General features: G+C 35.4%; 1 protein-coding gene across 3 annotated transcripts in view; it reads left to right on the top strand.

Moving 5' to 3' along the window:
- SLC4A10 (solute carrier family 4 member 10) overlaps window positions 1–16757 on the top strand; it is a 212870-nt gene that overhangs the window by 171743 nt on the left and 24370 nt on the right. For all 3 annotated transcript variants that reach the window (XM_047870584.1, XM_047870583.1, XM_047870585.1), the window contains 5 exons: window positions 1225–1386; window positions 3087–3200; window positions 4245–4406; window positions 12760–13011; window positions 15458–15526. In XM_047870584.1, coding sequence (XP_047726540.1) covers window positions 1225–1386; window positions 3087–3200; window positions 4245–4406; window positions 12760–13011; window positions 15458–15526 — 759 coding nt within the window. The remainder of the gene's footprint in view (window positions 1–1224; window positions 1387–3086; window positions 3201–4244; window positions 4407–12759; window positions 13012–15457; window positions 15527–16757) is intronic.

The raw sequence follows: 16757 nt of genomic DNA, 5'->3' as shown, positions 1-16757 counted from the left end.
TTTTATTGGCTGTTGGTTTGTTTTTGGAAAATGTGATTATCTGTGACCTATTCCAAAATCTTTTAAAGGTATTCATTTTCTGCTATACAAGGAGTCCAGACTCTGGACTGGGCAGAGTCTGCTGCTGATCAGTCCTCAGTCCGTATTTTTCTCTGAGATCTTTCTGTGCCCTGGTGCAATTCAATTTCTGTGTAGGTCCAGAATATCTCAAGTACTAATAAGGTCACTGGATCACGTAAAGCACTATTTTCTCTGTGTTGGAAAAAAAATACTTCAGTAATAGGATCTTTAATATAAAATAAGAGAAATAAAAATGAGTTTAAAATAATTTTTTATTTCAATTCAAATTATTAATTTTCAAAATGCTGTTTTTCTTGGAGAAAAGAAATTTTTTTGACTTTGCTGCCACCTCCTGGCTAAGGTAGTAATTAGAATGATCCTTCAGGGGCTTATAAAAATACATACCAGGAAAAAAACAATATTGGATCAAGGACAAGTCATAATAAATATGAACTTTGCCTTATTCACATAGTAACTCTTTCTCTTTTGTTCTGTAACCTAATTTTGAGCTCCATCTTTGATTCCCAATTTTATTTTAAGTAGCGATATATCATAGTTTTCTTGTTGCCTTTCTCATTTTTCTTGGTAGCTTTTGGACTAGATAATTCTACAAAATCACTGTTCTTCTTCACTGTGCAATAATATTCCCACCACAGGCACCATGTTTGTCTCAAAGCTCTGCTACCCAGCAGCAGTGAGGCCACGGCAAATTACTTAATTTCTCTATGTCTCAGATTCCTCAGACATAAATAGAAATAATGACATCTCCCTATTTTATAGGGTGGATGTAGAAATCAATTAAGATCATATATTTAAATGGTTAAGCATAGTGTTCACCCTAGTTACCACTCATCAAGCCTGTCATACTTTCAATAAATCTAGTGTTAGGAACTTCGTGGAGATTAGGTTAAATATACATTGATTGGTAATCAATTAGTTTTGTAGATTTAAATATAATTTTTAAAAAGAAAAAAATGTTGTAAGTGGTTCGTGTTCAATTTTAACATAATCTAAATCTCTAAAATTGCTCACTACCTATTCAAATAGAATTCATGAAGCTTACTCTGTTCAATCCTTGAGATTGATCTTAAGATGTTAGTTTTCTGAAAGAAATGTGTCCTTTTTTCCCCTTATTTGCTCCATTTGTTTTACTTCCCCTGGCAGGAATGCAAATCGTTGCATGGAGAATATGTTGGACGAGCCTGTGGCCATGATCACCCATATGTCCCAGATGTTCTGTTTTGGTCAGTGATCCTGTTCTTTTCCACAGTTACTCTGTCAGCCACCCTGAAGCAGTTCAAGACCAGCCGCTATTTTCCAACCAAGGTACTTCGACTACAATTTTCCTGATCAACACGAAGTATGTTATAGTCATATGGGTTTTAAGACAAAAGAAATAGCAATTGCTGTCCTAAAAGGAGCCACTAAAAAGCTTTTTTTTTTTTTAATGTGAAGGAGCTTGCCAGGTTAGGAGTCAGGTGCGATGAGAGAGGTGCTAGGATCCTTTGTGATTCAGGTGCTGGGACTGCATGTTCCCTCTGGGCTTTTATTCTAACTTCAGATCCCAAAGATAAGCTCCCACTTTGCCACTTACGCTTTTGGAAATCAAAAGCACACACTGCATTACTGATTGTCACTTTCTTGCCCAGTGAACAGTGGGAACTATTCCAGCCTGACAGATACCTCATAGGAGCCACTGTTACATTCTCTAATTGGGAAAGCCCCTTGCAAGACTCATTGGAACACTATTCTCTTTTTCATTTTTAAAGTGTCAGTCCCTCCCCCTAACCCACCACGTTTGCATCTGCATATTTGGAGAGGAAAGTAAACAGAGAAACAGCTTAGTTCAATATTTAACACTGCAAAGTAACACCTATAATGTCTGACTCAGCCAAAAAGAAAAAAAAAAGAAAAAAAAAGAAAAGAAACAAGAAAACAAGCTTTTTAGGGATGAGCTAAAGATTATGATCAAAATTCCACTCTAGGAAAATGTTTTAAGAACTGTTTCTTCCAGGTAAAACTTCTGTTTTTGTCACCTCTTCCTTCCCTAAGGTGGAAGATTAATTCCTTTCCCCTCCCCAGAGCTCAATTTAATTAATCCACGGTGGCTTTATAAATGAGAAATGGCTTGAGGCCTCTGGGTAGCTCAGTCGGTTAAGCAGCCAACTTTGACTGAGTTCATGATCTCCGTGTCTATGGTTCGAGCCCTGTGTCGGGCTGTATGCTGACATCTCCTTGCCTGGAGCCTGCTTCAGATTCTGTGTCTCCTTTCTCTGCCCCTCACCATTCATGCCCTGTCCCTCTCTGTCTCTGAAAAATAAATAAACTTCAAAAAAATTTTTTTAAATAAATGGAAAATGGCTTTAAAAACTGGTATACACTTATCTTGATGAGGACTGGGTGATGTGTGGAATTGTTGAATCACTGTATTGCACACCTGAAATGACTATAACACTGTATGTTAACTACACTGGAATTAATTTTTTTTTAAAAAAGGAAAAAGAACTAGCTTCTACAAATAACTTTAAATTTTTTCCACTCTGTTGTACACATTCCCTGCTTCCATACTTAACAACCCAGATAAACTAACTGAAATATTCTGCTTCTTCAATATAAATAGATTCTTTTATTGTGCTTTAGATTATCATATTAAAATGGTACCCTTGGGAGAAAGAATCCTAAAATTCAGCCTAAATCTGGCCATGCAATCTTATTCTGTGTATTAAATATTGATGCACTTAATAAACTTAGATTTTAAATAAATTCTGAAAACAGCACAATCACCATGTAGCTATTACAGAATGCCTGATTCTAGAAAGGTTGAGTGCATATCCATCTTAATGACAGAATACATAAATATATACTCAGGCTCTGGCAGAGCTAATTGTAATATTATAATATGCATCAAATATAATATTGTGATATTATGTCATAAAGTGTTTATAAATTGTGATTCTGAATTGTGTTCTTGAGTATTCCTTACTATTTATAGTTCTTTAAGTGACAAGTGTTTTCATCATTTTTAGGTTCGATCCATAGTGAGTGACTTTGCTGTCTTTCTTACAATTCTGTGTATGGTTTTAATTGACTATGCCATTGGGATTCCATCTCCAAAACTACAAGTACCAAGTGTTTTCAAGGTGAAGTTATCATAGCATTTACTATCTATGTCTCCATCTCTGCATGTTCATTTAGATGATAGCTGTAACCCTAGTACTTGAGATTTTCATGAAAATATAAGGAATAGAGGGTAATAGAGCATTCAATAAAATGCCCACTGCATGAGTAAAAATTTTGGTTTAATATTAAAAAGAAAAAAAAACCAGAAGTGTTATCTAGAGGCTAATTGAAAAATTTTTCTGTCAATTATTCTAGTAGGAATATCTATATGCAACACTCCTGAAAGATAAGGACACATTTTGAAACTAAGGGGAAAATGCGTTATTTTGTTGCAAAATTGCGCAGTGGATAGGCCTTGGGAAAGAGATAAAATTAGGTCTGGACTGGAATTATGATCATGTTAATAAGTAAGCAATTCTTGGGCCAGTTACTTAACCTCTGTGAGCCTCAGTTTTCTCACCTGTCAGACAGGGATGGGGAGGTCCTCAAAGAATTGTCAAAATGAATTCCTTTGGGACTCATCTCAGGCACCAGCAATGTTCAGAAGCATTCCCCGAACTCCGGAAAGGACCAAGTGTCTGTATGCTATTTTCACATAATGGCCTGTGCACACATATAAGAATTATACACATTTGTCAATGTGCTATTTATAAATGTAAATAAATTTGTCAACTGCAAATTATAAATATTAATATTATTTTATTTACTGTAGGTGTTGATTAAGAACATAGATTTTTGAGCCAGTCAGAGTTTAAATTCTGCCTCCACCATTTACTCCCTTTGGGATCTTGGACAACTTACTAGGCCCTTCTATGCCTCAATTTTATTATCTGTATCTTCTTTAGAATGTTTTGAACAAAAAAAGAGTTAAAATATTTAAAGCACTTAGACTAGTGCCTTGTACCTTATAAATGCTTTGTGGATATTACTATTATTATTAAAGGTAGCTCACACAGCATATCAGTGTATAATTGGTGCTTTCCTGGTAGCATCTGTAAGACTTAATTTGATTAGGTATTCATTAATCCAGTAACTAACTATATATGTTCTTTTGTTTCCTGTAGCCTACCAGAGATGATCGTGGCTGGTTTGTTACACCTTTAGGTCCAAATCCATGGTGGACAGTAATAGCTGCCATCATTCCAGCTTTGCTCTGCACTATTCTAATTTTTATGGACCAACAGATTACAGCTGTCATCATCAACAGAAAAGAGCATAAGCTAAAGGTATATTTTAACATCCATTTTAATGCAAATGCTCATGACTTAATGGATGTCGACTGATAATTTATTATACTTTGCCTGTTCATTTGTATAGTGAAATATTAAGATAATGTTTTCAGGTTTGCAATGTTTATTGTCTGTATTCATGACACTTTGTCTTACAATGAGCTTAAAATTAATTAATTTTTTTTAATGTATTTATAGCGCTTGGCTGAGCCTACACTCTGAAACCTTACTTCCAGAACTTAAAATACACATTGCCAAGGCTGTACCTTTACCATGTTTAAAACAATTTAGTGAAATAACCATCTATTCTGGCGACGTGCAGCTTTACCAATTTGTCTTGTATATGCCATTCTTCTACTTCTCTATTTGACCCTAAGTATTGTCTATTAGGTTGCCTTCATTATTGGAACAAATTACATATTCAGGTATTTCTCATTTGCTTTAGTTATTCATCTTTCCATAATGTCTATGACATTATGGAAAACCCAGCCATAAATGTTATAGTTTGTACGTGATCTCTTTGCTGAGTTTTATTGCACATTTCAATGACTTTTTTATATACAAAGAGAACAAATATGGATATATCTTATTTATTATATTCTGACTCCGTCATTCTGCAACCGTGAATAATCAAAGTTGTTCAGTGGTGTGCAGTATTTCTGAGATATTTAATGTAAGCACTATCACTTCTAGGAATATGTTATATAAAATCAACAAAACCAATGAATGGTCAAAAATAATCTAAATCAAAACTTATAAAAGCAGAACATGCACAATTAATCAAATTGTTTTGTTCTGGTATCAGATATAGTGGGGATAATTCCCTGCTATCTTCACATACTCTTTAAACTCTAGGGAAAGTTTCCTTGTCAGAGCAACAGAAATCTTACTTTACAGGATTTCGTAAGTATGTTTGTTAGAAGGATGAAACAATCTGTGATTGAACTATTTGATGGAAAATAGTAATGGCATTAATGTAAGAAAGCACGATTATTTGTAATAAATCTTACTAAGAAGGAATTTGGTGTATATTTTGGAGAAAATGTGTGTCTATTTGAAAACAAAGAGCATTCTTCATTCTCTTTGTAGAAACTAACTCTAGTGCTCCAAACCTTTTTTAAAAGGAGTGTGTTCAATTTCACTTTTTGTTTTTGTCAGACACAATTCTTAATTATGTGGAATTTAAGAAACAAAACAAATGAACGGAGGGAAAAAAAGAGAGAGACAAACAAGAAACAGACTCTTAACTATAGAGAACACACTGATGGTTACCAGAGGGGAGGTGGGTGGGGGATGGGTGAAATAGGTGATGGGGATTAAGGAGGGCCCTTGTGATGATCTCTGGGTGATGCATGGAAGTGTTGAATCACTGTATTGTACACCTGAAACTAATATTACACTGCATGTTAATTAACTGGAATTTAAATAAAAACTTTTTTTAGAAAGGTAATTTTACAAAAATATGTCAGAAAAGTCTTGGGAACTAGACAAGTGGTATGCTGATACATGGTTAACAGCCAGTTCTCTGCATTTACAAAAGAGAGACCCTGGTTTATAATGTTTGCTGATTTTCATGGTGTGAATACTCCCACTGTGACCCATTTCAAGTTACCAATGTGACACCAATTGGCAGGAAGAAATTTAGGAAATTAAACTATTGGTTCCCATAAGCCTATACGAGCTGGATCCAAAATACCACTGAAGTACACCATTCAATATTGGAAACTTTGAGTGATGTGCAGGCCTCAAAACAAGGAATTCAGATTTCCAAGTCTAATAGACTACTTATTTAATAACAATTATTCAAAAATATTATTTGCTTTTAAGATATCTGTCATCTGCAAAAGCAAATACTGCCACAACTTAATTAGGAAAGTTACATAGTTGATCAAATAGATCTATAAAACATGTGTAAGTACTTTAGGTTGAATATTGTTAGTCTGTTAACTATGTTAAGAAGTAGGAAAACATTTTTCCCAGACACTGATTTATTTTTTAAAACTGAAAGCATCTTTATATTTTTCATTGTAAAGTCACATATGCTTTTGGTGTAAAAATTAGACAATAGGGGGACGCCTGGATGACTCACTCGGTTAAGCGTCCGACTTCGGCTCAGGTCCTGATTTCGCAGTTTGTGAGTTTGAGATCCGCGTTGGGTTCTATGCTGACAGATCAGAGCCTGGAGCCTGCTTCAGATTCTGTGTCTACCTCTCTCTCTGCTCCTTCCCTGTCCACACTCTGTCTGTCTGTCTGTCTGTCTCTCTCTCTCTCAAAAATAAATAAACATTAAAGAATTAAAAAAAAATTAGACAATAGAGGCACTTAGGTGGCTCAGTCGGTTAAGTGTCCAACTCTTGACTTCGGCTCAGGTCATGATCTCCTGGTTTGTGGAATTGAGCCCCACATCGGACTCTGAGCTGACAGCGCAGAGTCTGCTTGGGATTTTCTCTCTCCCTGTCTTTCTACCCCTCCCCCACTTGTGTGTGTGTGCTGTGTCTCTCTCAAAAATAAGTAAACTTTAAAAAGAATAAATGAAAAAAAATTAGACAATATAAAAAGTTAAAAGACAAAAGTGAAAAATATTATAATTTCATTTCTTAGAGATTATATTGTTAAAATTTTGATGTATACCCAAATATATATTTTCATATGACATATGTTACTTGTATTATTTTTCATGTAAGAGCATTAACATGGTAGTCATCCCATGCCAATATATATCTGCATTATCATTTTTGATGGCTGTATATATATTTCATTATATTACACATTTTAAAATGAGCTAAAAGACTCCTATTTTAGGAAGAAAGTAAGCCTTTCAAGTAAGTTAGGTTTTTTGTTTTTGTTTTTAGCCTTTATAATTAGGCAGAAATCCCTCTGATCTCACTAAAAAATTATTCTTTGTAAAGACTACCAGCTAAACTAGTACAGGCAGTATTTTTTCCTATATATTAATGGAACCGTGTTGAAACAAAATATAGAAGTAAGTGAAGATTGCTGAGGGTAATATAACCTTTTTTGGCCATTCCATTTCTTTGTTCTTTCTAGGTCTCCAAACCTTATAAATTACATAACACCTGCTCCTCCTTCTTCATGAGCCTGTGGTAGGCCCTTGATATACACAGTCTTTCCAAAGCTCCAACTCAGCAAATACACTATATTTTCCCTTTAAATATTATGCAGAATAGCTAAAATATCATGTAACATTTTTAAGTGGGCTTTTCAAGTACTTGCATTTGTAGAATTAAATGTAGCATTAAAACATTTCATTTTTTTTAAATTTATTTATTTTGTGGGGTCCAGGGAGAGGCAGAAAGAGAGGGAGACAGAGAATCCCAAGCAGTCTTCTCACTGTCAGCACAGAGTCCGACATGGGGCTTGAACTCACAACTGCAAGATCATGGCTTGAGCCAAAATCAAGAGTCAGATGCTTAACCGACTGAGCCACCCAGGCTCCCCAAAGCCTGAAATAAACTTGAGGCTGAATTACTAAAATATATTACATTATTTATAATTAATTTTTTATTATACAAATAAGTGACTATGCAATCAAATTTTTATATTTTATCCCTTCATAGCCTGGATTTAGTAAATAATAGAGCAAGTCTGACTTCATCATAAGCTCTGCTATGTTGTCATGAGTAGAAGAATTAATCTTTTCTTGGTCCCTGTAAGTCTGAACACCCCATCCTCCTCCTTAGATGTGGATGTTTGCAAAGCAAGTTCCTTCCAGTGAAGATATATTTTACGTACACTGAACACTTTTTTTTTTTAACCTCTAACCATTATAAGCTTCAGTATAGTGCGGTCTGCTGCTGCTGATTTTCCTGTTAATAACAATAAAAAAATCACATTCTCAGAACATTCTTGAGTCAGAGTAACGGTTTGTTCCATAGCTACTCTCCCCACCTGTTGCTTCACTGAAATGTTTGCACAGTCTCTTGGCTTTGACTTGAACCACACTGTCAGGAAAAGATACGTGTTTCTTGAGTATATCCCCAGACCACAAGTTAACCACATTTTCAGCTTTTACTAATTTTTTTTTATCACTTGAAAACCCATTTTTGCCTTGGTTGAATTATGCCCCCCAAAAGCTTAATGAATCATGTTTTCTAGTTTCTGTAACAAACACCTGGTTGACCCCACATTGTGTATTTCAGTCCACATCATATATCCAAGTCACCTTGGAATTCATCATTTGTATGTCTCCCAAACTTACATTTTAGATCTTTTCACCTTTTCTTCACTTCCATTACCAAAGTAGTTTTCTTATAGGGCATTTTTTCATGCCATTAAAAATGTTTTTATCATTTTGAGAGTGTTACTACATACAAAGTAAAGCTGTGTTGAGCTGAAGAAGTTGGCCCAACTCACTAAGTGACTTTCTCCTCCCTCAGAATGAAGAGGCTCAAATTAGCAAAATTTCAACTCACTGCACCTCATGGTCTTTGGGGTCATTCAGGAGTGATAGAAGCTGCAAAATGCAAGTGTAAAAATTTGAGAAGGCAAATTATTATCTATATTCTATATAGATACAAACCCATACTCTCTCTAGCACTTCTTGTCTTTTACCTAGAGAAGTGGGCTAGGCATAGGTTAGCTGAATCCCTTTGAAAAGCATTAGAAATAACTGCCTTTTTTTAAAGTACATTCTCTAAAAGTGGAAAGAAAGACACTATGTTACAGAAAAGAAAGTTTCTGTTAAGATACAACTGTGGGCTTTTCTACATGTTTCTGTAGACAGTTCAGGCTTCTTTTGACATCATTTTTAATAAACAGCAATACAATCTCAGATCACTTGAGTAAATGAATGCATTTGCAACATTCATTTGGCACCACATTCTCTTGATGATTATGGCATTTGATATGTTCTTTTTTGCCCTCTTTGTCAGCCTGGTTCTTCATGTCAATCTATAGTCTTTTATGTGGTTAACTTGACAGATGCAGGAAATTGCTGCCAAGCTTTGAAATGAATTTTTTCAGCAGTGGCATCTGGGTATCAGATGGTCCTCTTGGCTGGCCTCTTGTCTTGCTGCATGTTGGTTTTAGTGGGGTCTGGTGTAGCATCACCTGTTGCTATGCTCCCTTTTCCTCCCATATGTCCATTTCCTGTGATTCATGGATGAAAGTGAGAATAAAAGCTCCGATTCTGTCTTTATTTCAGAAAAATCTACAGAAATATGTTAGAAGGTACAGAGTTCTCTCTCTGACAAAGGGATACTTCTCTTTGGCTGTCATGCCTATCAGCTAATAATTTGGGTACAAAGACCAAGTTTTAAGATATTTAATGAAACGCAAGAAGGATGATGATTAATTAGTAGAAGTGCCAGCCCTGCTTTATTTCCTTTGATTCACATGAAATTAAGATGCTCCCATTACTGTACAACAAAATCGGGAGGGGATTGTATTTTGTGTTTATTAGATACTTGTGTTTTACAAAACTAGCTTTCTAAATTTAAAAATGAAATTATTCACTCTGAAACCATTATTTTGTCTGCTTCCTGCAATCCAGAATTGCACTGTTTATATTTGTATCGTATTTGTAAAACCCTAAGTAAGAGCTATAGGAAATCACTATCATGAAGAAGGCCTTCCTTGTATTATTAAGCCATAGTGAACATGAACCCTGGGAAAGCCTAGGATGTGCCAAAAAACGCATGCGCAAGTGAGAATCTCAAAGCCCCTGTCCCCTGCCCTCCTCTGATGTTTATCTCATGGCTGTTAGCACTTCTTCCATTCTCTCTTAGCAGTACCTTAACTTTGCAAAACAGCCCAGGGGGCACCATTCACACTATACTCCCTCAGAGGCAGAGCTAGGTCCTTTGCTTTCTACATCCTTCTCACTCCAGAGTCCCTAGGACAAAACACTCCTCTAACTGGTAAAGACATGGTCCTTTCAAGGGACCAAAATTTGAGTTCTGTTCTATGTGGCTACATCTTCCAAATTGTTCATTGGACTAGAAGACCATCGTGTGGCTCTGGTGAAGCTTCTTCCAATGCTGTTTTGGTTAAGCTGACACCAGAGTGTTTCTCTTCCGGTGTCCCAGCTCTTAGGAATAAATATCTTTCCTGAGTTACTTGCAAAAAAAAAAAAAGTTTCTAGAGTCCTATTCACGAGGGAATTTGAATTTAGGCATTCTCGTGAGCTGGAACATTGCTACAGCTAAGCCAACCCAAGGAAGGTTGCCACTGTCGTGGTGACAACACAGGAAAATGTCCTTATGTGGATATCTGCCATTTCCTCCTCACTGTCATCTCCTGCACTTTTATAATTTCGTAGGGGTAGACAGAAAGAAAAGGAAGTACAATTGACTTTAAGAGTGTTTCTCTTAATAGAATGATTAACAAAACAAAATAGCAGAAAGAAAACACCACCAGGACAAGTATGCAACAAATACTCAGCATATTTCACACTCCCGGCTATAGGAGCTTTCATATTAACTAGAAACTGCTTGAAGTTTGGTAAAACTGCCTGGTTAAAAAAAAAGGCCAAAATTATTCCTTTAGAAGAATTGGTAATTTCTGCTCATATTCATAATAACAAATTTAATGGCTATTTTTATTTTAAATTATCCTTATTAAACCCAATTCTATAATGGTTGAAGTATGCATATTTCCCTCTAAAAAAGCCAATCTGGTCCTTATTGATTGCTTCTTGTGTGCCAATGATTGTGTTAAAAACTACAGGAAAGGGGCACCTGGGTGGCTGAGTCTGTTGAGTGTCTGACTTTGGCTCAGGTCATGATCTCAAGGCTCTAGCTCATGAGTTCCAGCCCTGTATCACTTCGAGCTTGCTGCTGTCAGTGCAGAGCTCACTTTGAATCTTCTGTCCCTCTCCCTCTCTGCCCCTAACCTGCTCGTGCTCTCTCTCTCAAAAATAAATAAATCTTAAAAAAAAAACTACAGGAAATATTGAGAAATTATATAAGTTACCTGCCCTTAAGAAACATGTAATTTTATTGAGGAGCCTTGAAACAAATGAGTACAAATAAAAAATTATTGTTCAATTGCCAGAATATAATAGTCCCTAACATTTACTGAATGCTTAGTGCATATTAGACATTGTTCTAAATGATTTTCAAAGTTAAATAATTTAATTCTCACAACAACCCAAAGGGGTTCCTCCTGTTATCACCATCATCCTTTTTCAGATAGGGAAACAGAGGCACAAGAGGTTAAGTGATTTGTCCAGGGGCATTGGTTGAGCCAGCATTTGATCCCGGGCCACCTATCTCCAGAACCTAAGCCGTTAACCACTTTATCATACTACTTTTCATGAAGTAGTCATTAATAGTTGGAGCGTAAAGTAGGCCAAGCCATTTGCTACCTCTGAGGCTTTTTGCTGATGATTTCCTATGGTGGGGGGGCGGGGGGGGAGGGAAACGCTGCTTGCTCTTCCCCACCTGCCCTCAGCCACTCACCCTCTCCTAGAGAGCTGTCTCACTTCCCTGCGTCTCCACTCCACACGCCTCCTGCACCTGTTTCCTCAGTTATGTTTCCTGCCTGGTCCTAGAAAGCATGGAAGTTTGCAACACCTGGAGGTCAGTGAGAGTGGAGCAGGATCACAGAGAGGTAGAAAACACAAAAACTTTCATTTTAGGGAGGGGCCAAATATTTCTGGTGCTGAAACTGAAACAGATGAGAATAAGATAGAGAATAAAAGCTGTATTAGAATAAAAATAGGTAAATATAAGGAAGCTTAGATTCCATGATATTATTTTTCCCAGTAAGACATTGAGACACCCTCCCATTGAGACAAAAGAAGGCAATTGGACACAGAATGTTTGAGAAGAGTTTCTCTTTAGGAGATCTGATGTGAAGGGCTTCTTAAGCATTGTCAGGAAGTAATTTCTATTCACAGGCCATTCTGAGTGTTGTTGTTGATACAATCCTTACTTTGTTTTCTGTTTTCTACCTGATGCCTGGTATATGGTGTTCAGTAATTTTTTGGTATGAATTAATCACAAATGAGTAGATATACGAATTGTGATTCAACTTGCCTACTTAAGGAAACTAAGAGAAGTGACTGTATTTAATAATGACTTCAATTATCCAACAGAAATAGAATGGAAATTAACATAATATTAACCCAGTAATACATTAAACCTATTAAAGTAGATAGAAGTCACTATAATCATAATTGTAAAAGGAACATTTGCAGCTTTTCTTTAAGTGGATTATATGTTTTCACACTGTTACCTTTTTATCTTTAACTTGTTTTGCATTTTAGAATCAGTTGTCTAAGACTCAAGGTAATCTTTCTTTTCTATTCTCATGGTTTCATGGTGGCGGTATCATTTGTCTCTATGCTAAGTTCAGTTTCTGTGAGAATCCTCTTTTCTTTCCACAGAAAGGTTGCGGGTACCATCTGGATCTATTGATGGTGGCTGTCATGCTAGGGGTGTGCTCCATCATGGGCTTGCCGTGGTTTGTGGCTGCCACTGTCCTGTCCATCACTCATGTCAACAGCTTAAAACTGGAATCAGAATGTTCAGCTCCAGGAGAACAGCCCAAGTTTCTTGGCATTCGGGAGCAAAGGGTTACTGGGCTTATGATTTTTATTCTTATGGGTTCATCAGTCTTCATGACCAGTATTCTGAAGGTAATTAAATCTACCTTTATGAAGCTGAGAGAGGGCAGAATATATTTATTATTGTTTAAGAAATCTGACTTGAATCTAAGCCAACAATTTGCAAATATTGTATGACATGTAATACAAATGATAAATTTCTTTACCATGTTTATACAACTTCTTAACGGGAAGTTATGGGCTATATTTCAGAATCCTTAAATACATGAGAAATTTAGTCTGGCAAAGTAAAGTTTGATGTGTAAATTATTATCATAATTTTGAAATAGTTACCAAGTTATGGGGACAGGTCACTCATTTTTAGCTAATTTTTGACTTGAGTTCACTGTAGGCCTACATGAAATAAAGTCTCTATTTTCTTGTCAGGTGTATTTGCAATTAACATTACCTAGTGCAAAATAGAGATACAGAGATGAGCAATGTAATGGTCATGGCCACATATGCAGTTTTGTGTATTAAATGTTACATGAAACTGCTACATGGACATCACTATTGTATATACTTATTTTTTCACATTTAAAATAATTGAATCCATTTTGAAAAGCGTTAAAGAGTAATTATTTTGTCATAGAATTTTGGCAGATATTACCAAGGTATGTCAATTATATTTTAAATTATAGCTCATCTTATTTGCCTGTACTTTGAAAATTTTGATGGAATACTTCGGTCATTTATACAAGTTTACTTATATTTATCATTTTTTTGCAAGTACATTTGTAAGAATTCATTTCTATGTTATATAAGTAACTATAGAGCTAGAATTATGCTGAGATAGTCCAGTAAAAAGAGAAAAATTGAACACTTCACATGTTTGCAAATATCTGGCATAATGTAAGAACATCTAGATGTTAGCTCCATTCTTCATCTTTAATCCCAATATCTTCTTTCTTTCTTATTACTTTATTATGCAAATAAAACTTCATTTTAGTTGTCATATTTAGAAATCAGTGTAAGAGAATGTTTGAAGCCTAAATCTTTCAATACTGTGAACATAAACCATCCACTGAACACTTCAGTGTATAGTTACAGATCAGCTTTATCAAATAACCTTAACCAACCCAAAAATTAAATGGAGAAAAGACGAGGAAGGGAATTAAATTACATTATTTTAAAAGCATATTCTGAGTCATGGTTTCCAAAGCTACTATGTTTATTAATAAATAAATATCTGTATTAGCCTGGTTAACACATCTTAACTTTTACATAGAAATTACTTTAAAAAAAGTTTCCTCATTTAAAACTATGTAATTGGAGAACACATTTCAATTATTTTAATGTTTACTTATTTTTGAGAGAGAGTGAGTGAGCGAGAGCAGGGGAGGGACAGAGAAAGAGGAAGACAGAATCTGAAGCAGACTCCAGACTCTGAGCTGTCAGCACAGAGCCCAACAGGGGGCTTGAACTCACGAATCTTTGCTAAATCATGACCTGAACCAAAGTCCAATGCTTAACTGACTGAGCTACCCAGGCGCCCCTGGAGAAAACATTTCAGTGGCATAAATAATTACATTTTTCTAAACTACTATAATAACCTGCATCAGATTCATTTGGAAGTGCTACTCCAGCTCAGAACTGGTAAAGACTAAAGTAACACTTGTATTTATTTAAAACAATGGTAAAAATTGAAAAAAAACTATAACAAATTTCACTACACACTGTTGATACAAAATTTCACTATCTCTATGACAGAAAATTAGACAGTTATAAATAGAATAGGCTTATATCAAGATTGCTTCATGTTTCTGACCAATTAACTTTATAAATATAAAGTTACATAATATAAACAAACTTTATAAAAATAAATATAACTTTATAAAATATATCTAATATTCACCTAAATTATTTCCAGATAAATGTAGTTCTCTTTTCAGTAAATTTAGTCTTGTTTTTTCTCTTCAAATGCTAACAAAAATTTTCACCATCTTAAATATTCCTGTGCCTGAAATAGTCTCAGCACTCTGGTACAGAAAATATCAAAGTTTTCATTGAACACATACCTTTTTTTCCCCTCCAGGTAGATTAAAAACAACTGTCATCTGTTTTATTTTGTCCTGTTTGTATAGTTATATTCATGTGGTCACATAAAAATCATTATCATTGTGAGGCAAAATTCAAATTTCACTATAGTAGTACAATAATAATAGTTAATATTTATTGTTTATTATGTATTATAAATGTAATTTTTTAGGCTTTGGCCTATTAAATACTCATAACAACCCTATTATCCCCATCCCTCTTTAGATATATGTGGGGAAGCTAAGGCACAGAGAGCTTAAGTAACTGACCTAAGATTATGCAGCTAAAAAAGTGCTAGAGTGGGGATTTGAACCTGAGTCTTCTGACTTGGCCCACTATTGCTTCTAAAATATTTTTCTGTGTTTTTCTTTGGTAAGTGAAAAACAGCATGAGCAGTTATTTGAAAATAACTTATATCTTTTTTCTAATTGTTCTTTTACAGTTTATTCCCATGCCCGTGCTATATGGGGTGTTTCTTTATATGGGTGCTTCATCTCTAAAGGGAATTCAGGTAAATTGCTTTCAGTAAATGATGCACATCTGTGATGACTTATCTTGGGTCGATTCATGCTAAATCATGTGATAGCTAAGAAAATGACATCATCTGACGATCAGCTTTCAGACCACAATTAAATTTCTTCAACCTGGTTCCTAACTTTAAGGCACTTTTGTTTACCCTAAGTTATGTTAAAACTGTATAAGGTTTAGACTTTACAACCCTCTTAGAAAAGTAATGACGGTATATTTCAAAATATATCCAAAAGCTTTTAATCTTTGCTACTGTAATCGTGTGTATGGAACAGAAAAGAACTGTATGCACAAAGATGTTCATTGTAACACATACTATCAAAATATTGGAAATAACCCAACTATCCATCAGCAGTAAAATAATTAAGTGGTCTATGGTACAGTCATTTAAAATTGGTAATTATGATGGCCATAAAAGGAACATGATGAAAATGCTTATGGCTTAATAATCCAAAGCAAAAAAGTAGGAAAACAGGCTGTACCTACCATAGGTTTATAAAGCTGTGAGTGTGAATGGACCAAAAAGGAAGGTAGATAAATAAAAACAATTTATTAGGGTAGTGAGACCCTGGGTGATTCTTTTCCTTTTATGCTTGTGTTTCTATCATTATTACAATTATAGTTATAGGATTCTTTTTTTAAAAAATTAAAAGTAAAGGTACAGGGTAAGGCAATTTCAAGGTACAAAGGAAAACTTAGTTGTTCAAGTAAGTATTGGTTAAATCAATATAATTATACGAATTTTCTATTGCTGCATAACAGATTACAGTTCACTTAGTGGCTTTAAACAGCAAACACTTATTATCTCACATTTTGTGCGGGTTATGAATTTGGGAGTAGATTAGCCGGGTGGTTCTAGCTCCAGGTGTCTCATGTGGTTCCTGTCAGAATGTGGACAAGGTCTGCAGGCATCTGAAAGCTTGAATAGGACTGGAGGACCAGGGTCTGAGATGGCTGATCACACGGCTGTGGGAAAAGGCATCAGCCTCTCCCTGGCTTTTGGCAGGATGCCCCAGGTTTGTTTGTTTGTTTGTTTGTTGTTGTTGCTGTTGTTGTTTTGCCACACAGGCCTCTCCACAGGAGACTCAAGTGCCCTCATGACCCGGAAGCTAACTTCCATCAGCGTGAGCAACCCGAGAGAGAGGGAGGGTGGAGTCACTGTGCCTTTTGGCTTAGTTGCCAAAGTCACACATGGTCACTTCCATTTTTTTCTT

The sequence above is a fragment of the Prionailurus viverrinus genome, chromosome C1 (assembly GCF_022837055.1).
Source record: "Prionailurus viverrinus isolate Anna chromosome C1, UM_Priviv_1.0, whole genome shotgun sequence".
In the NCBI taxonomy this organism is placed as follows: Eukaryota; Metazoa; Chordata; class Mammalia; order Carnivora; family Felidae; genus Prionailurus; species Prionailurus viverrinus.
Note: the sequence above shows the minus strand (reverse complement) of the source record. Positions and strands in the feature narration are given on the sequence as shown.